This window comes from Podarcis vaucheri (assembly GCF_965113315.1).
Source record: "Podarcis vaucheri genome assembly, chromosome: 16".
NCBI lineage: Eukaryota > Metazoa > Chordata > Lepidosauria > Squamata > Lacertidae > Podarcis > Podarcis vaucheri.
In genome coordinates, this window is record NC_138754.1 from 17,711,450 (window position 1) to 17,732,989 (window position 21,540).

Here is a 21,540-nt window from a genome sequence, read left to right on the forward strand (position 1 = left end):
CTCAAGCTTGGGGGGGGGGCTTTTTTAAAAAAAGCATTTCCATGATTTTTGAAAACTTGAACCTTGAAAGCTAACAGAGTGCTTGTGCTATACACAATCCATGCAAATGTGTTCCATTTCCATAATTCATTCTGCACAGACTTTCCAAGAAGGGCCTTAATGCAGATTTTGGATCTATTCATTTGTTTATGACATTTTCACCCATCTTTTCCTCCAGTAGAGCAGAGCAAACCATGTGTTCATTCTCTGCCCCTGCCACTATGCTCCTGCAGTCTGTCCCCTCCCACCTGTGATCCTTACAACAACCCTCTAGGGTAGGATGGCTGAGGTAGAAAGAGAAGGAATGACTAGCCCAATTCACCCATCAGGTTGATCTCTGCTTTAACCAGTACATGACACTGCAAGGACAGCCCTGCGGATGTTTTTGGACTACAGCTCCCATTATCATATTGGGCCATGGCATGGAGAGAGCTGACAGAGAAAAGTTGTTGTCCCTCACATGTTAACACTAGAACTTGTGGACATCCAACAAAGCTGAATGTTGGAAGATTCAGGACAGATAAAAGAAAGTGCTTAACGCAGTGTGGTTACACTATGGAACTCCCGCCTGCAGGAGACAGTGATGGCCACCAACCTAGATTGTTTGAAAAGAAAATTAATTTGTGGAGAAGGCTAGCAAGGGCTGCTAGCTCTGCCTCCACATTCGGAGGCAGCAGTGCTTCTGAATACCAGTTGCAAGAAGTCACAGGAGAGGAGAGGGCTCTTGCGCTCAAATCCTGTTTTCAGGCTTCCCCCTGGGACATCTTGTTGGCTGCTGCAAGAACAGGATGCTGCACTAGGAGGTTGACTGGCCTGATCCAGCAGGTTCTTTATGTCCTTCTGCAGGGACACAGGTTCCCCCTCCCAGCAGTGCTGGCTTTCAGGGCACAGGAGCAGACCCAGGAGACACCACCCAGACAGCCCCACCTGAAAGAGAGATCGCACATGCTCCTCAGTGTGTAGAACAGTTCCACAAGCAGCTGTGCCACGCAAGGTGCCCGCCGGAGGACGATGTGCCAGGTGGGCCACATTTCTCTCTTCCATGCAAGAGCCCAGCCTCTCATCGCCACAAAGCCCTGTCTCTCCATCTGGGTCCTGAATTCCTCATCTCATTCCGTGATCCCTCCCAACAGTCTCTTTCTCCCAGCTCGCAAATCGTATTCGAGGAGTGAAATATTAAAGTAGCCCTCGCAATGAGCTGGCAGAGCTATTTATATGCAGCGCCGCTCCTGCGCAGGGACAGCCGGCTCCGAACTTCAAAGGCCATTAGCAACACGCCCGCCGAACTCCTGTTAACCGCTCATAAACCTCGCGCGGAGGACGGCAGCCGCCTCAGCCAGCGAGGCAGCGCACTCTCTTGCGCCGGGGGCCGTGACCCTCCCTCTTGACTCTTACTGTGCGGGAAATTAAGAGACACGATTTCTCATTACATTACTCATTACTCCCAAAATTGCTAACGTGGAGTCTCAACCCTCAAAAGGCCATTTGCACGCCATTTCCCGGGGCGGGAGAGAGAACAGCCTGGGAATGGGAGTGGCAGGAAGGAAACAGAGCAGCTCCTTTAAAAAAGTCTGCTGTGACAAGGGGTGCCAGGACCCCACATGCCGTATACTCCATTCAAGATAGCTCCAATGCCTTAATTAATCACTCCATGTGCCCCGTGAAGTCTGGATGTGCCAGCTGGCTGCCCATATTATAAGAACATCAGACAAGCCCCCTGGATCTGGCCAATGGCCCATCTCGTCCAGCATCCTGTTTTTAGAGTACAAGAGCCCTCTCCCCTTCTGTGGCTTCTAAAGATAAAGGTAAAGGACCCCTGACTGTTAAGTCCAGTCACAGATGACTCTGGGATTGTGGTGCTCATTTCACTTTACAGGCCGAGGGAGCCGGCGTTTGTCCGCAGACAGTTTTTCCGGGTCATGTGGCCAGCATGACTAAGCCGCTTCTGGTGAAACCAGAGCAGTGCTGGGACCGAACAATGGGAGCTCACCCCATCGCGGGGATTCGAACCACCAACCTTCTGATTGGCAAGCCCAAGAGGCTCAGTGGTTTAGACCACAGCGCCACCCATGTCCTTGTGCGCCACCTGCGTCCTTGTATGGCTTCTAGCAACTGGCATTTAGAAGCATTAATGCCTCTGAACATGGAGAAGGAGTATAGCTATAGTAGCTAGTAGCCACTGGGAGCCTTCTCCTCCATGAATATACCCGATCCTCTTTTCCAAGTTATCTAGGTTGGTGGCCATCACTGCCTCCTGCGGGAGTGAGTTCCAAAGGCTAATGGCCTTTGAAGTTCGGAGCTGGCTGTCCCCATGCAGGAGCAGCGCTGCATATAAATAGCTCTGTCAGCTCATTGCGAGGGCCACTTAACTATGTGCTGTGTGAAGTCCTTTCTTTTATCTGCCCTGAATCTTCCAACATGCAGCTTCAGTGGATGTCCACAAGTTCTAGTGTGTTGAGAGGGAGAGAAAGACCTTTCTCTATCTATTTTCTCCATGCCATGCATAATTTTATAAACCTCTATCATATCGCCTGTTATTTGCCTTTCTCTAAACTTAAAAGTCCCAGTGGCTGCATCCTCTATTGTAAGAACACCAGGAGAGCCTTGGCCAGGTCAAAAGCCCATCTAATCCAGCACCCTGTTCTCCCCGTGGCCAACCAGAAGCCCCAATGGGAAGCCCCAAAGCAGGTCCTGAGAGCAACAGCAGCCCTCTCCCAGCTTCTGGCTCCCAGCAGTTGGCAAATTTTGTGAAATAAATGAAGAATTGCAAGCACGGGCTCTGTCAGGACGGGTGTCTCTGTTCCTGTCTGCAAATGAGGCACCTGGTTCAAGGCAACAAGACTGCACCCTCCTGTTCAGGCTCCTGTTCAGTCACTGCCATGTCCAGTTCTACCCTTCACACACACACACACACACACACACACACACACACACCTTGGCTACTCCAAGCTATCCACAGAGGCTCCCTGCTCCACAGTAAGGTCCCTGCTCCCCCTTCCAAAGCAACTGAAGTCAGTGCAGAAAGGGGAGCTCCCCCCATCCCCCAGTCCCAGTTCTCACCAATTCAGCCCCCTCCTTTGTGCCTTCCTCCTCTTCCTCCTCCTGCATCAGAGCCTGCCAAGCCAAGCGCAAACTCAACAGCTCTGCACAGCTCGTGACAAAGCCAACCGTGACATTTAATGCATATTTTGCATTTAGCATGCACAATTGTTATTCTTGTTGTTTTAAAAATTAAGTAGCGCCTGCTGGGTGAGCAAATTTAACTATTGGGATTGCAGTAGGTGGAAAGAAAGCAGTTAAGACTTGGCTGCCCTGCTGTAGTCCTAATGAAAATCCTTCCTCTTAAGAGAAGAAGGTGGGAATACACACAACTCTCTTCAGTGCAAACAGTAGCTTCAGGGGAGCTATTTTGGTCAGGACTACAGCATGGGAGGAAGGGGTTAATAGTCCCCTCAAAATGCTTGCTGCAATCCTTGTAGTTTTAAAGTTCTACCACCATCCAACAACTGATAGGCCCATTTTTATTTTTTATTCCACTTGATTTTTCATGGTTTTTAAATTTCCTCTGCTCTTCTTAGCTTGAGCATTCTGTTTTCACACTGTCATTGCATTTTAATTTTGCTACTGAGCAAAATTAAAATGTTTCATTTTACCTTTGTTGTTACATCTTGTGTGTCCTGTTTTAATTCTGTAGTTGCATTTTCATTTTGTCATTGTGCACACATATGTTTATTTTCCTCTGTGAACCTTTGTTCACAGATGGGGAAGAAATTCCCCAACAATACCACCACCTGGGCCGAAGGAGGTAAAACAAGGAGGAAACTGACAGAACACAAACAAAATCTCACAGCAAATAATTAAGAATTAATCAACATATATTTTGCCGCTAATCATGCCAGTGTGAATGGGGGCTTTTTGTTTGCATTTTGTTTCCACTTCCCGCAGCACCACCATCTAATTTAAAACAAGACAGCCCATGTTTCTTAGGTGCCCACAAAACAGAGCGCCACCAGCACCACCACAACCCATTGATTTATGACTTGCCCTTCACCATAAGGTCCCAGGGCAGGCCACAGCAATTTAAAAATACAATATTAAAAACAGTTTGAAACAAATTAGAATAGGGTGGGTCCTCTCCCTCCCTCTCCCATTTCTCTCGTGTCAAAGTCCTGGGTAAAGAGGTGGGTCTTCAGCCTATGACGGAAACTATATAACAAAGGTGTTGGGCATATCATTAGAACAAGCCACTCTCCAATACAGTTCTGTGGATGCTGGATGTTCACAGGAGAAGCTGGCTGTGCTGAGTCACAAGCAAAGAGGATACAGGACCTTGGACAGCTCCAAGGGATCCTGCTATGGCATCAACATAAGAACACTCATAAGTTTTGAGTATATGAGTAAACACTGGTCTAAGGAAAGCATGTTGGTATGTTTAGATTAAGTTTGTAAAGTTGACCTAGGAAAAACTAATACATTCAGAACATTAAATACGAGATGTATAAGATGCAATGTAAATAAGAATTTAAAGTTTAAGGGATGATGAGCATTGGAGGAGGGAAGCCACATGGGGGTACTAATATTATTATTCTTTCTTGTATGTATTTTTGTTGGGGAGGAACAATTATTGTTTGTTTGTCTGCCTATGGAAAAAAATGAACACTCATAAACCGCCTACTCTCAGCAGCCAGGAACATCATAACTAGACACTGGAGGGACCTGTCAGGAGTGAACATGGACCATTGGTAGCAAACCATATGGGAAACAGCCCTACTAGAACAGCTAACCAACAATCTGAAACTAGCAAGGGGACAAACAAATGAGGACACCTTGATCCCAGTGTGGCACCCCTTCATTACATACACAGCCCAATGAGACAAAAACAAAAAACAAAAAAACATACAGCATACAAATTGATATGGCTAACTTGACCTAACAACACCCCCCCCACACACACAAACAAAATTCACTGCAGCCAGCTGAAGTTAGTCAATCAGGCACTGGGCCCCCCCCCAACCTCTCTCACCACCAGTGAAAACTAACACAGTGGTACCTCAGGTTAAGAACTTAATTCGTTCTGGAGGTCTGCTCTTAACCTGAAACTGTTCTTAACCTGAAGCACCACTTTAGCTAATGGGGCCCCCTGCTGCTGCCATGCCGCCGGAGCACAATTTCTGTTCTCATCCTGAAGCAAAGTTCTTAACCCGAGGTAATATTTCTGGGTTAGCGGAGTTTGTAACCTGAAGCGTATGTAACCCGAGGTACCAATGTAAATGAATAGAAAGAGAACCTAGTCACGTGCTGCTGACACAAAACCCTTGCACATACACTATGTAAAAGAATGAAAATTTACTACCCCACTTCTCACTCCCTCACTTCTTCCCCAACCTTATATTGTCTATAATATTAGTGTCTCACATCGGATACAACAGATCTATAGAAAAGATTCTATGAATGGTAAACAGAGACACTGTATGTACTTTCGTAATTCAAGAAAATCTTTAATAAAAACAATTTTTAAAAAAAGACTAGCACTGCTGGATCCATTTCACCTTGATCTTAGAAACACCCCTCCCATGTTGTTGCTTACAGTCCCTCTCCTGCAGCTGATTCTTGCAGGGTACCCAAGGGCAGGGTTGGGGTAGCTGAAAACACCCTTCCCGCAATCTTGGGAGTCCAGGGTGTGCATCAACCACTGGATTAACATCTTAGTTTGCTAGCCATGCACCTGCCGGCCAAGTGACCCATGCCTTGCTTATGCAGCATACTGATTTGAGCATTAATGGTTTTACTAGAAACCAAAATCCGAGTCAAAGTACTTTGTCCGGTGTAGGCCTGTATTCCTTTGCCCACGGAGGTCCCAGAATAAAGTCCTTGCCCACCAATGAGGAAGTAGCCTGGACATCATCCTGGCCCTCAGACGTACACACTACAAGGTCCCTGGGTCGTGGTATCTCAGTCCCTCCCTGATCCATGCCAGGGTATACAGAGGAGAGACCTGCAGATGCTTGTTCCCAATGAATCCCCTCAGCAAATGAGGGCAGGCGGCATATAAGCATATGTTTTGAACATCACAGTCGGTCCACAAAGGGAAAGCAATTTATCATTTCATAATTAAATCTTCTTGCCCACCCCCACCTGAGACTCTCACGCCAAGCTCTGCACAGGACCAGAATGCGAAACAGCACCTGCTCCACAGAACAAGCAAGAAAAGGCCTAAGTGACCATTGTCAGAGATTCTGCCCCTTCTGCTTGTAAGCACACCCAATTCACACATAGCCCCACAATAGAGGCAACTGGATGTCCCTGCTCATTGGGAAAAGCTCACAGGTGGGATTTGAAGGTTGGCTGCTTCACAGAAGGGCCTTGTGCAGCTGTGCACTCCTAGAGCTATAGAATGTGCAATCAAGCACAGGATTTAGCTCCTTGAGAAATTCAAGCTTTCGTTTTTAAGCTTCTAGTCCTCATTGCCAAAAAGATACCCTTGAAAGTGGGTGGGTTACGCCTGGTGATATTTCTGGGGCTGGATGGGAATACGGTTTCCCAGTGATTGGGGGTGATGCTCCACTACTTTCCTCAGCTCTGTCCTATTTGACTTCCAAAACCAGGAATAATGCAAAGTGTTCAATTTGCACCATTTATACTGGCCACAGAAGCTACCTTTTCTCAGCGCGGAATCTGGATTGCTGAGATGCAGAATCAGAGATCATAGAGTTGGAAGGAGACCCTGAGGATCATCTGGTCCAACCTGAATACGAAGCTGTCCCATACGGGGATTGAACCTGCAACTTTGGCATTATCAGCACCACACTCTAACCATCTGAGCTATCCGTAGGATAAGAACTCCAGCAAAGAGAAGATGCTGCCCTATTCCTATTCTTGCCATAATAATAATCTAAAAATGCAATTATTTATTTTATAAAATGCATCTGCCTCAACACCAAGGTACTTGGATATACAGAACAATAGGTATACATAACACATCTAACTGGCATGCACGGTCAAAGGACTGCTCCTGGCCCCGCCCAAGGTTCCCTGCTGCCAGCAACAACTAGCATAGATGAATCAAGTCTTATATCTATTAGGCACAATAGTCCCAAGAGCCGACTTCAAAGACACCAAGTGAAACTAGAGTGCACTGATTCAGGGGGGTTGGGGGGGGAGATGCATTAAACCAGCTGTGATGTTGTATTGTGTTTTTAGTATGTTTGTTGGGAGCCTCCCAGAGTGGCTGGGGCAACCCAGTCAGATGGGTGGCAAATAAATAAATAAATATAATATAAAATAATATAATATTCAGGAATTCCACTCAGTTGTAATATTGGCAAATGCTCTGCAAGGGTCCCACTTCTTGGGAGTGACTCCTTGAAAATCCAAAAAGCCTTAATGCTGGAGAGCGTCTGTTGGCTTTCGTTTTGGCAAGTACCCCAGATTGCACCCTATACTGGGGCCCATGTGGTATCCAAGTCACACCCCTAAAATTCAGTGAGAGGTTGTCTAAATTCTGTGTCAAGGAAAGTGTAATTCTGCAATCTCAATGGATTTTAGAAACATGCTTGATTTCTCAATTTGCCTAGCTTTTCAGTCTTTCTCTACCTCGCTGCTGTGTACGATTTATCTGACTTTTAGTTGTCATGGAGAGCAGCAATGAACCCCTTCCCACCTGAAAGGAAACCCTGTGTCCAAGACATTTTGCTGCCTGAGGCGAACCAGAAAATGGCTCCTCCCACCACCATGTATCCCTCCTACAAAACAAACTAACTATCAGGATTTTATGTCCCATGAACCCTCACTGACACTGCTTGAGCCATAGGACTGGGTGGGGTGTGAGGGCAATGGTGGGGCCTGCAAGCCATGCGCAAATCCAGAAGCCTCTGCTGTGCTTCCACATTGCCCATCCGGCTTCCTCTGGCCCTGGCAACAGCCAGCCAGAGCAAGGCACTATTTTGTGCCACCCAGAAACACTGCACAAGAATGCCATTTGCACAAGAGCATGGGAGGGAGAAGGAAGAACAGCCAAGTGTCCTACTGCACATGCTCGGTTTATTTGAAGTTCAGGAGAACACCCCTGCACTGGGAACAAGAGGTTGTAGGAAGCAGAGCTAGATCTACCACAAGGCAGAAGGAGCCAGGGAAATCAGGCGTGGGGTTGTTTAGCGACTGCTTTTGGAGTGCCAGATTGCCTCTCCAGCAAGATAAGCAAACTAGGACCCTGAGCCAAATCTGCCACCCCTCCCATTCTGCTGCTGAAGCACCTACCTCACCTTCTGTCTCATTGTAGAGCCATCCCTGTATGGGGGCCTCTTTAGATATCTGGCTCATTTGGATGAGCCAAATTGCCTGAGCCCTTGACCTCCAATCTTCTTCATCTCTGCATCCTGCCACCAGCAGGATGCTCTCCCTGTCTCTGGAAAGAGAGAATCCTTGGACCGTTTCGCAGCTCTCACGATCAAAGCTATCCAAATCCACCTGAATCAACCCAGGCGCTTCATCCCGCTAATAACCAGAGCCATATTTCACATTTGTTGTACGTGTCCGGCGTTGTCAAGAATCCGCTGCACCATTAACTCCGCTGGAAACAAACCGCTACTCAGGCCCCCTGGATTTCCCAATACGTGCCTAATTGATAATGACAGCAATAACGACCTAACATTTATTACCAAGCACGGCATGACAAGACTGTAAAAACATGCTAATATTTGCAGGGCCATCCAGGTTGGGCTGTAACTGTTTTGGCAGCCGACACTGGGGAAAAACTGCAGCGGCAACAAACACCCTCTTCCTCTGGCCCTCTCCCCCAGGCAAAGCCGCAAACCTGCAGCAATTTCTAAAGAGGGGGAAACCAATATGGAGGGATGGAGGATAATGCATAGTCAGCTCATACTACTTTGTGAAGGAGACTCAAGGCCACCATTCCCCAGCCTGGCACCCTCCAGATATTTTGCAGTCCAATTCCCATCAGCCGCAGAATCAAATAACTGTGCTGGCTGGGGCTGGTGGGATTTGTAGTCTCAAATGGCTATGCTGGCCAATGAGATTTGGTGGTTCTCCAGATAACACAGAGCCTTCTTTTTCTCCCCCCTACTTTCAGCCCCGCACCTCATCTCCTAATTCCAGTTCTTCCTGATTCCTTACTGGCACAGCTTCGTCCTGGCCTTCTGAGTCTCTTGGTCACCCCAGAGTGTGACAGAATGTTGGGCGCCTGTTAGCATCAGCCCATCAGGGGACGTCACTTACTCTGTGATTTCTTCAGTCACTGTGTGCTCCACTTGAAGCCGGGAGTTGACCTCAATGAAGTAATGCTTGCCTTGCTTGTCCACCAGAAACTCCACCGTGCCAGCATTCTCATATCCCACCTGCAAGAGGAAAGCAGCAGGTTGACTCCAGGATGAACGTATTTTATTTGGTTCGTGCAGTGTATACACCACTTGATTGTAAAAGCAAAAACAAAACAAAAAACCCACTCATGGCAGTTTGCAAAAAGAGCAAAAACAAGAAACAGATTAAAACACGCATCAACATTCTACATTACCTGGATAGATTTGTCTTAACAAAAATGTTTTTTGTAGGTGCCAAAAAATAATACAGTGAAGGTGTTTGCCTGATATCAAAAGGCAAGGAGTTCTAAAGGGTAGGGGCTACCACACTCAAAGATCAGTTTCCTACAAATGTGGAATGGCTATGCATACAGAAGTCCAGAGGCCTCACACAAGCCAGCAAAGGCTCTGAAATTCAGTGATCACTTAAGAAAGAATTGACCAGTATTTGCCAACCTGGTGCCCCTCAGATGGTTTGGACTTTCACTCCCATGAGCCAAAGTCAAAACAGTTATTCCCAAAGCTGAAGAAGCAGGTGGGACATAACAGCGCTACAGTGACATCCTCACAGCACTAACCCTGACACAGGTAACAATAGGGACCTCAATTCTGGGTAGAACTTAAGTCTTGTATGCAGAAGGTCTCAGGTTCAATCACTATTTCTCCAGGATCTGGGCTGGACAAAATTTCCTGCCTAATTCACTGCAGACTGCATTATTGGACAACTCTACAGACTCACGTCTGGCATTGTTCTAAGGAACCAAACGATCAGTGCAGTTTTGAAATCAGCTTTGAAAGATCTTGTCTGCCATCTTAATCCAACAAGGTGCCCAAGTGTATCCAAGCACAGATGAAAGGCTGCTCCTTGATGTCAGGAACTGTCATGACACATTTGGTTGCAAGTTCTTAAGAGGTGTCAAAATGCAATGTGAACTAACAACTTTCAGAAATGATTTAAATACTGGGCTAAGTGGGTCAACGATCTGATTCAGTAAAAGGCAGCTTCATGCACTGGTTTGTCAGAGCCACCAGTGTGGTGTGGTGTAGTAGTTAGAGCATCAGATTAGGACCTGGCCAGGGTTCAAATCTCCACTCAATCATCATGAAGCTCACTGGGTGACCTTGGAGCAGTCACTGCCTCTCAGCCTAACCTACCTCACAGGGTTGTTGTGGATGAGAACCATGTATCCTACTTTGAGCTCCTTGGGGGAAAGGTAGGATATAAACACAATAAGTAGTAGTAGTAGTAGTAGTAGTAGTAGTAGTAATAGTAATAATAATACCCTCCTGATTACTAGGATATGTTCTGTGTCCTAAATGTCTTCTTGTATTACAATACAATTATAAATGCATTGATTTTGAGTGCACAGTGCATTAGAAGATGAATGTGGTTTATATGGGGGGTAGCTTTCAAGACACTTGGAGACCTTTTTGGCACTTTCAAAAGCAGACCCCTATCATCTGGAGTTAATATGGTTTCTGCTGCAGGATCAAAAGAAGAGCAGTGTTAAGTGTTGTATTAGTCACATGGGTCACAATGAAGCATGCAAACAGAGCGGTCTTTTATTAATCAGCATTTCCTCCCCTTTTCTCTCCCCCACCCCATGCCACAATTTGTATGTTCTTGGCACAGAATCGGAAGAAAGATGAGACGGTTGAAGTCAAGTGGCTGCCTCGCTTTCGTTCCAGCTACAGATCACAGCCAAAGTCTGGCTTACAGAAACAGACGTAAGTATCATAAAATGCACAGCCACACGTCGTCAAAACAATTCACGGCACGAACTGCTGAGAAATACTTTTGGCAAGCAAACGCCACTGCAAAGGCAAACAGTGCGACTTTTCCCCAGTTATATTTCTCTCTCTCTTTCTGCTGGCAAAAACACATTTTCTTTTTTCTGCTGAGCGATCAGAAAACAATGTCAGAGAGAAGACTTTCCAAATATTTCCTCCCCAGTTTCTGATGAGAACTACTCATCAGATAGCTATGCAAATCTGCAACCACCTAACTTGGCACATGTGTGAATGTTCAAAAGATTTATTCATCTGACAGTCATCCAAAGCACAAGGCAAAACCCTGGAAACAGCTTTCCCCAAGCTGGTGCCCTTCACCTGTTCACTGATTTATTAGAATACGTGTATATTGCAATTTCATTAAAAGAAAAATAAAAGCTGTTTACAACAATTATACTAAGACAATAAAAATGACATTGTTGTTTTAAACAGATCACCAGCTAACTATTACAGATAGCGCTTACCTTGATTGTCTGCATATGCCTGGTGGCATAATAAAGTTTTCAGCAAAGGTTTGAAGGTTAATATGGAAGGTGTCTGCTGATCCTCTGTTGGAAGAGCATTCCACAGGGCTGGGCCAATGTTTGGGACTCCAATTCCCACCAGCCTCAGCCAGCACAGCCCTGTTGGCCGGGGGAAGTGCCTGTCATAGCCTAAATGGCCATGCTTACTGGGGCTGATGGAAGTTATAGTCCCAAACATCTGTGGGTCACCAAGCTGGGAAAGGGGTGCCCTAGGAGGTTTCAAGGCTCTTTGGATTACAGTGGCTTTTCAAACTGGCTTATGGTGATCCCTGTGGTTCTTCAGAAGACATTCCAGGGCTCCCCGATGAGAAGATCCAACATGGCAGACCAACTGCCCATAATGACAGCTGGCTTGTCTTGTGGTTCATCCTGATAGCGCTAAGAGTGCCAGGTGTGCCCTAGGCCAGCCATCCTCAATCTCTTCATGCTCAGAACCAACCTGACTATGCTGGCTGGGGCTGATAGGAGGGAGTCCAAAGGATCTGGGGGGTGCTACATTGCTGAAATTCACTCCCTTGTCTGCAGGTAACCTTGGAAAATGAAGCTCTTTGCAATCTTACGCAGTGCGGCTCTTGGTCAAAGAGGACTGTGAAATCTCACAGGCCAGGCCAACAGCCTGCCTGAAGCATAGGAAGGTACAGTGGTACCTTGGTTCTTAAACGCCTTGGTACTCAAGCAACTTGGAACCCAAACACTGCAAACCCGGAAGTAAGTGTTCCGGTTTGAGAACTTTTTTCGGAAGCTGAATGTGCTCCGTTTTGAGTGTTGCGCTTCTGATTTGAGTGCTACTTCTGATTTGAATGTTACGCTGAGGTCTGTCTGTTTTTGCTATTTATTTTGCGTTTTTGTTTTTGCAGTTTTTTTTTTTGTTTTTTTTTTGTGACTGTGTGGAACCCAGTTCAGCTACTGATTGACTGATTGATTGGCTGATTGATTGGTTGATTGATTGATTGATTGTGTGACCTGCAGTACACTGTTTATTGCTTTCATTTTATGGATCAATGGTCTCATTAGATAGTAAAATTCATGTAAAATTGCTGTTTTAGGGGTTGTTTTTAAAAGTCTGGAACGGATTAATCCATTTTGGATTACTTTCTATGGGAAAGCGCACCTTGGGATTTGGAACAGACTTCTGGAACGGATTAAGTTTGAGAACCAAGGTACCACTGTAATAGCCCTGCTGGATCAAGCCAAAGATCCATCTCACCCAGCATCCTATTCGCACAGGTGTCAACCAGATCATAGAACTGTAGAATTGGAAGGGTATCCTGGGGATCATCTAGTCCAACCCCCTGCAATGAGATACCTCTTCCGGGAAGCCCATATGCATAAGGGCTAAGCAGATGTCCTGAGCACAAAAGCAGCACTCTCCCCACTTGGGATTCCCAGCAACTTGGGATTCAGAGGCACTACATAGCCAATGCAACTAGGAGACACTGGTGTCCTCCATGCATTTGTCTAATCTACTATAGATTGTGGAAAGCAGTCTGTCTGCCCATCCATTCTCTATTGGTTTGGATGCACAAGGTTCCCAAGGCAGAGGAGATGGTCTTTGTCTACGTTTGGGTGTCAGATGCCATTTTGAATCAAGATGGTGGACTGAACATGGATTGGGTGTGACTTTGCCTAATTTGGCAAATTTGCCTAATTTGGTGAAGGGCTCAAACTGCATTGATGTGTATAGCTCTGGAGATAATGCCACCTAGTCCTCTTCTAAAGCCATCCCAGTTGATTGCTACCCCTACTGGTCGTGGTTGCAAATTCTGTACTTTAACTAAGCACTGTGAGAACGAGTCTGTCCTGAATCTTCCTCATTCAGCTTTGTTGAACATCTTCACTGGGTTTTGGTATTACGAGGGAAGAATAGCTCCCTACCCACTTTCTCCACAACACACATACAGCACACATCCCCTCTTACTGGCCTTTCCTCCCCCAAACTAAGAAGTCACAAATGTTGTAACCTTTCCTCATAGGGGGCTTGCCCTAGCCCCTTCCTCATTTCTGAACCTTTTTTAACTCTAAAGTGACTTTCCTGAGTGACCAGAACTGTACACAGTACTCCATGTGTGGCTGCACAATAGATTTGTATTTTTTTTAAAAAAAATGTTTATTAGTTTTCCAATATTTGCACCACAGATTTGTAAAACTGCATGATGATACTGACAGGTTTGGTCTGCCGATCCATTTCCAAATGACTCCCAGCAAGGAATTTGTTGGGTTTTCCCGCACGCAGCTGCTGCAAGCCAGGGTCCTCTGGCAGAGTCCTGAAGAGGCACTGTGGTAGAGTTGATCAGATCAGGATGTGGGCAGCAGTAGGTACTTGTTGATGACCTCTGGGCACAGAGAGTAGGAACAGGGCCTCAAGCCAGGAGTCACATTCAAGGGAGGGTCCCAGCGGCGTAGCCCCCAAGCACTCCATTCTGCCCCTTCTTGTCTCATTCAGGTGCACTGCGCCTCCTTCACTTCCAGCTCCCATGCCAGCCTCACCGTTGATCCTGGCAGCCCTCTGGCATCAATGGAACATGCCCTGAGCCCATCTTCTTAGGAGCAGTCTGCTGCTCAGTCTGGTTCATAGCCACCACTGTTGCCTCCTCCATCATCCCAGTTCTGGAGACACCAGCACAGGAGCTGAAAGACAGCTCAGGCCCAGTCCTCCAGAAGCAGTTCCCATTTGACTGCCCAGCCTAAAGGACACCCTGCTTGCCATGTTGAAATTGTGCACACCCCATTCCCACATAAGGGAACCCACAGGGACATGTCACTTCTTAGATCAATAGCTTAGACCAGGGGTCAGCAAACCTTTTCAGCAGGGGGCCGGTCCACTGTCCCTCAGACCTTGTGGGGGGCTGGACTATATTTTTTTGGCGGGGGGGGGGAATGAACAAATTCCTATGCTCCACAAATAACCCAGAGATGCATTTTAAATAAAAGGACACATTCTACTCATGTAAAAACATGCTGATTCCTGGACTGTCCGCGGGCCGTACTTAGAAGGCAATTGGGCAGGATCTGGCCACAGGGCCTTAGTTTGCCTACCCATGGCTCAGACAGCCACACCACCTGCCTTGCTTCTGAATCCCTTTCTGTACCGTACTGATGTCAGCATTAAAGAGTTTGGCAGAAACCAAGTCCTCCAAGCTTGAGTTCTTCACTGAGAGCTGCGGCAGGAGAGGGTCCAGTTCTCCCTGAAGCAAGCAGCCCAGATGCTGCCAGGGCAGGGAGTCTCGCTTTCGTCAACTTTTGCTCCCCTCACGTTGGAGGCCACAGAAACTCAGGGAACCAAGGCCAAGTGCTAGCAATTTATTTCTCCTGTCTCAGTAGTCAAGTAATTAAAGATTCAAGGTTTTCTTCCCAGGGATAGATTGCTCTCCTCTGGAGCGAGCGCAGCTGAACGCACGGACGGCGGTGGAGGGGTAGCGGAAGCTGAAGCAGTTTTCGCAAATGGAGGGCGGGGGAGACGGGAAGGATAATTCCCGACTACTAGCCCCGCGTTCATCCTTTATGCCTGGCAAGATGCAGCAAGCTGAGGATGGCGCCCCTCTCCCTCGCCTCGGTCCCTTCAGTAAATACAGAGGCGCCAGGCTACGCACCATTAAACCCACAGACCAGAGCGATCTGCTGTCAGATCAAATATTTAGCAGAGAGGCTCAGGGAACGCACGCAGAATCCACACACAAGGATGAGCAAGAGGCGAAGGGCATCGAAAAGGCAGGGAGGCTGTGGCAACAGCCTGGCCCGAACAGATAGGAGAGCTGAAAAAGCCCAAATTAGGAATCTGTGCAGACCCTTTCCCATATAGTTTTGCTGGCACATCAGTCCCACCGTCCTTACAGCAGCCCCATGAGGGCAGGCCACTATGATTTAATTTATTTAGTGGACTTTTATACTATTTTATAGGAGAGCAGTGTTGCAAGGCAGCAAACATAGCATACAATAACAGTACTAAACACTTTTGAGGCATGCCAGCCCCTGAAACTTAGAAAATGCAATAAAAAAGTCAACCTAGCACATCAATAGAAGTCAGTGTAAGCAGAACAAAGCAGGAGTGTCCCATCAGAAGTCTACTCCATACATGTGGCAGAGAACAGGCCTATCTTCAGCGCCCACTTGGAAACTTGTTGGGACAGACTTGTTGGAACAAACTTGTTGGGACTTTTGGGTCATCTAGCTAGGAAGAAGAGGAAGAGGAGGAGGAGGAGGAGGAGGAGGTGGAGGAAGAGGAGTTTGGACTTGATATCCCACCTTTCACTCCCCTTAAGGAGTCTCAAAGGAGTCTAACAATCTCCTTTCCCTTCCTCCCCCACAACAAACACTCTGTGAGGTGAGTGAGGCTGAGAGACTTCAGAGAAGTGTGACTGGCCCAAGGTCACCCAGCAGCTGCATGTGGAGGAGCGGGGAAGCGAACCAGGCTCACCAGATTATGAGTCCACTGCTGATGTGTGTCCTGTGCTGATTGACTGGGAACGTGGCAGTTAGAACAGGTGTGTTTGAGGGAAAGTGGCAGTTAGAAAATGGAGAGTGAAGGAGAAGAGTAGCTGGTGTGAGTGCTGAGAAGTAGGGGATAGGACAGGATTAGGGTTTGCATTAGGACTAGACTCATAAGCACATGCTATGAAATACAAAGTACCCAAACCCTGTTATTGAAAGCAAACACATACTGTATTCAGCCGTTAATATAATGATACAGATTTGTTTGTTCGAAGCACGTCTCATCTTTGGCCAAGCTATCAAGGCTGTGACAAAGTCGGTCAGATAAAGCAGCGTCTATAGGGTGGCAGCAGAATATCAGCAGTTAGACAGCTGGCGGCAGCAATGTTTCTGAATGCCAGTTGCTAGAAACCACAGCAGGGGAGAGAACTCTTGTGCTTCAATCCTGCTTGCAAGTTTCCCAGAAGAGGAATCTGGTTGGCCACTGTGAGAAGAGGATCTCTGACTAGATGGGCCATGGACCTGATCCAAGAGGTGCTGGAACTCACCCTTGTTCTCTTATAATGGCAATGGCACTGATCTGAGAGGTGCCGGAACTCAGTTCCAGTGAGTTCCAAGCAAAAGGGGATTGGTGATCTGAATTAAAGGACACTCTTGCTCCTAAACTGGTGCGATTGGGCACAGGAGGGTGTGACAGGCTTCCAAGAAACATCTGGTTGGCCACTGCATGAAGCTGGATCTTTGGTCTGATCCTGCAAGGCTCTCTTACATTCAGGCCAGCAAAGATCTTTTGCCAGCTGAGAAACCCCAGGCCATCTTGACTGGAGACATAAGTGCAGGGATGACCTTGAAGAGACAGCTTTGGAGATGACAGGGGAGCAGAGAAGGTGCGAGAGGATTTGGATGAAAAGCACTTAAAGCCCAGGACACACACGAATTTCGCTGCAGTTCTGACCCTGAGCTTACTAATTAAGATAGATAGAAAGGTCCTGAGCCTGCGAGTTTAGAGGAGTCTGGGGGGAGACCAGCAAGCAGGAGGGGGAGGAGGCGAAGGGTGGGGGTGGCTAGAAGGTTTCTGTAATCCTCTTCCAAGAGAGTTCGATTTCTGGATCAGAATTAAAAGCAGAAGAGAGGGAGAATATGGATTAACTGTGTATTTAAATCTCAGTCAGGGAGCCAGGCCGCCTAGCCAGACAACCATAAAGAGAATAATGAAGCGTGGAAGTCATTACTGATGTTTTAGCTAAGGAGCAACTGGCGGGTCCTGAATTTTAACAGCTGCAGGCAGCACCTGTGAGGGGAGGGAGCAGGATGGTGTGGGGGCAGTGAAAGCTATGCCTCCCAAAGAACCCGCAGGCACAAGAAGGAATTAGCCCTGGGCGCAAATAGAGGAGAGGCCATTTGCACAGCAGAAATTGGTACAGCACAAATACCGCCGTCCTTCTTTTAATTTTTTTAAAGCAGGTTTCCAGACTTCATGGCTACATAGACAGGGCTAGAAATTTCTGGGCAACAGGTGGTGAAAGCTCAGAGGCTGGGCAGAGGAAAGACAATGTTTCTCTGGAGAGAAAACAGGTACTCCAGCACCTGCCTCCAGAACCCTCTGCCCCCTCGAGTGAGAAGGTTCAAGGTTCTTGTACTGATTTACAAAGCCCTGAACAATTTGGGTCCAGGATACTTCAGGGACTGCCTGAACCAGTATATTCACTGAGATCCTCTCTAGGAGCATATTGGGTTGTTCCCCGAGTTGGTGAGGCTCGCTTGACAAACAATGAGAAATTGAGCCTTTAGTGTCATTGGCCCATTCCTGTGGAACACTTCGCCACTAGAGATTCAGGCAGGTGCCTTCTGTCCCAACCTTAAAATGCCTGCTGAAAACTTTTCTATTCCACCAGGCCTTTGCAGGCAATTAAGAGTACATCCCTCACAATCATTGAACTGTAAAGTTGGAAGGGACCACAAAGGTAATCTCCTGCAATGCTGGAATCTTTTACCCAACATGGGGCTCGGACTCATGACCCTGAGATTAAGAGTCTCATGCTCTACTGACTGAGCTATGCTCTACTGATGTTTGTTTTTTAATATTTTTGCTTTTAACTTTTTTTTAAAAAAACTTTTTATGTTATTGTCCAGCTTTGTTTTATACTGTTGTAAACTGCTATGATATATTTTTGATTGGTATATGAATATTTTTATGAATAAATAATAAAATAAATAAGATCCCTGTGCATAACACAAAACAGAAGCTGAGACACACAGTCCTGCCAGATGTGCATAATGCATCCAATCTGCTGGCATGAACCCTCCTTAGGGAAGGTGACTGGCAGCTTGCCATCAGGGGCTGTCTGGGGTTAGGTTGGCAGAGCTGAAACTGGTTTTTTCCTTCCCACCCACCCCTTTAAAACTGAATCTAAAGCTGCCAAAGGTGCCTGCCTTAGCCCAATGGGTAGAGATGATGAGTGGTAGCTCAACTGGAAGCAAATACAAACACTCTGTGTTTACTGGTGTATTTTATTTTGTACTGTTGGATAGATCCCCTGACTGGTGTTAAGCCAGTTATGGCTGAGGTCACACTCCCCTGAAAGGAGCAGGTTCACAGTTTGGGGATACTCCTGGATTCCTTACAGTGGCAAGGAATGTCTGCTGCCAGCTTTCTTTGGTAGCCCTGCTGAACATAAGCAGAGCCTGCTGGATCAGGCCAATGACCCAGCTAGTTTAGCACCCTGTCCTCACAGTGGCCAGCCAGATGCCTGTAGGAAACCTTCAAGCAGGATCCAAGCACCATAGTACTCTCCTTCCCCTTTGTTTTCCAGCAACTAGTATTCAGAAGTATTACTGCTTTCAACTCTCGAGGCAGAGCACAGCCATCATGGCTAGTAGCCACTGATAGCCTTCTCTTCCATGAATTTGTCCAATCCTCTTTTAAAGCATCTAGGTTGGTGGCCATCATTGCTTCTCTATCTGAATGTGGATAATCTGTCTTTTGCATAGACCTTGTCTATGCACTCTGCTAAGCTTGAGGTTAGATTACTGCTATGCATTAGATGTGGGGCTGCCTTTGAAGAAGGTTCAGAAACTGAAGCTGGTGCAGAGTTCAGTGACCAGATCACAGACTAGGACCTCACATGTTTCTGATCACTGGAAAACATTCTCCAAAATTCCATACAACAATGAGGACCAGCAGCTTGGGTTTTGCACAAAGGACAGGTTTTTGTTCAGTCAGCAGTAAGGATAGGAGGAAAATGTACAAGCACTCTGGAGGTACCAGTTGCCGTGTGAAAATCGAAATGAGGAGTACTGTGTGTATGATGCCAACTTCAGAAGCAGCCTACTGATGGCAACCTTTCCAAGATATCCTTCTACAACCTCCCTTGAGCAAACCTGCAACAGCAGAGTTATTCTTCCTCTCTGCCAAAACCAGGTGTTTACCAAGAGGAAGAAATTGCTTGGGGGGGTCACAACCTACCGCCCCCAGAGGGCACCAAACCACGTCTATTCCCACTCTGCTGAGTCGCAAAACTCAATTTCCACCCCAGGGATTTAAATGCATGGCGCAGCAACAGTGTAAAAATAGCACCTTAATCTGTTCCTTGGGTGAGTTCGGTCACATCTGACTATAGATGTTCCTTCTGCCTCTTCTTGGAGCTGCTGATGCAGCTCCATGGGAGGGAGTTCGTGTATCAAGCAACCAGTCACCTGAGAATCCGACATGGTCCAGTGGTCCAGAAATTCAGACAAGAAGGACACCTTTGATACTTTTTCAAGGCTGCCAAGAAGTCAAACTTGGGGGCTCTTTTCTTTTCCCAGAGTTGTTGTTGTTGAAATTCCACTGAGAGTACAAAGGTACCAACTGCAAGAAAAGGCACCAGCCTCCTAGCTGGGCAGATGTAGTTAGGGGGCAGGGCTATTGTCTTGAATACCAAGCCTAGACTATAAAGCCCAGACTCAATCCAAGACCCAGGGTTTATCCACATTTCCCAGGAAAACACAATCTTTAGTGCTGAATCAGAGCAAACATCAATTGGGTTTTCTCCAGGTTGATGTTTGCTCTGATTTAGCACTGAAGAGTGGGTTTTCCAGGGGAAATCAGCAAGGAAGTGGCAAACCCACCTGACCAATGTCTAGAAAGCAGGGGACAAGCAGTAAACCATTCAGACTCATGCTTTCTAGGCCCAGGACAGGGCCCCAGATGAGAAAGCATGCTTTTCCTGCCACAACTGCAGGGCTGCTGTCCATGGTCCCAAAGCAGCACCTTGGTTGCTGTCCAAGGTCCTGAACTGATCTTATCCTCCGATCAGCCTATGGATCTCCATCATCCTTGGGACATCACTTTCCCTTGGTGGTAGACATCACCATGGACGAGGTCACCACCAAGGTTACAGCATTAGTACATCATTGTATCTTCCAGGAATTCCAACCTAGTGCCACCCCTCTCCTCACCATTGCTGCCTGTTGTGCCCAACTCAGCACAATCTGTTCTGATGGGTAGCCATCAGAGCTTAGGAGACTGAACCTGGGACTTTCTGAAAGCATGAGCTATTGAGGCAGCCAAATATCACCCATCTGGTCTAATCCAATATCATTACTTTCTGTTCTGATAAGCAGCAGGCCTCCACTATCCCAGGCAAATGTATTTCACAACCCTGCCACCTATGTTGTTGTTGTTGTTGTTGTTGTTACAGAAAACAGAATGTGAGCCAGGCAGAAAACAGGAAGGGTGGGTAGGGGAAGGAATGTACAATGGGCACCTTAGAAAGACCAGATCAGAAGCTAACAAATATGATCAGAAACTATCTTGCTTCTGTCACACCAGAGACTGTTGAAGTCAGGACATCTGACCAAAACAATTTGCAAACAACTGAAATGTGTTTAAGAGACAAGCCCTGAGTGGCCAGTGAAATAAACAGAAACCAACATTCGACAAAACTGTCTCTTTGTGGGCCACTGTTTGAAGAATGGATTTGTTGTGTTAATTTATCCATTAAGGGCAATTTCCAAGGTCTCTGGAACTCCTTGGTATCAGCTGTGGATTCTAGCTACCAACAGGCTCCCTGAAAGATGATATTACTATCATCACCTGCTTGATTGTAAAAAACAACACCAAAATGCTTTACAAAAAGAAAACAACAAAATTACTTGTAAAATCAGTTTTAAAACCATGAATTAAAACAATTTCAAAAATAATGAACATTAATGATAATCTAAAAACAGATTAAAACACACATCAATATTCTACATGCCTCAGGAGATCTGTCTAAACACAAATGTTTAGGCACTGAAAAAAGAGCTCTATGAAGCAGCCTGCCTGATGTCCAGAGGCAGGGAGTTCCAGAATGTAGGTGCTGCCCCACTAAAAGACTAATGTCTTACAAATGTGGAACAAGTACAGTATTACAAGGCACCTATAACAGTGCCAGTTCTGCAGATCAAAGTGGTTGAGTGGG

General features: G+C 46.6%; 1 protein-coding gene across 12 annotated transcripts in view; it reads right to left on the reverse strand.

The window, feature by feature from the left end:
• The window catches only part of PC (pyruvate carboxylase), a 256,716-nt gene that overhangs the window by 152,023 nt on the left and 83,153 nt on the right, over positions 1 to 21,540 (reverse strand). For all 12 annotated transcript variants that reach the window (XM_082203891.1, XM_082203884.1, XM_082203887.1 and 9 more), the window contains one exon: positions 9,274 to 9,392. In XM_082203891.1, the coding sequence (XP_082060017.1) occupies positions 9,274 to 9,392 (119 nt within the window). The remainder of the gene's footprint in view (positions 1 to 9,273; positions 9,393 to 21,540) is intronic.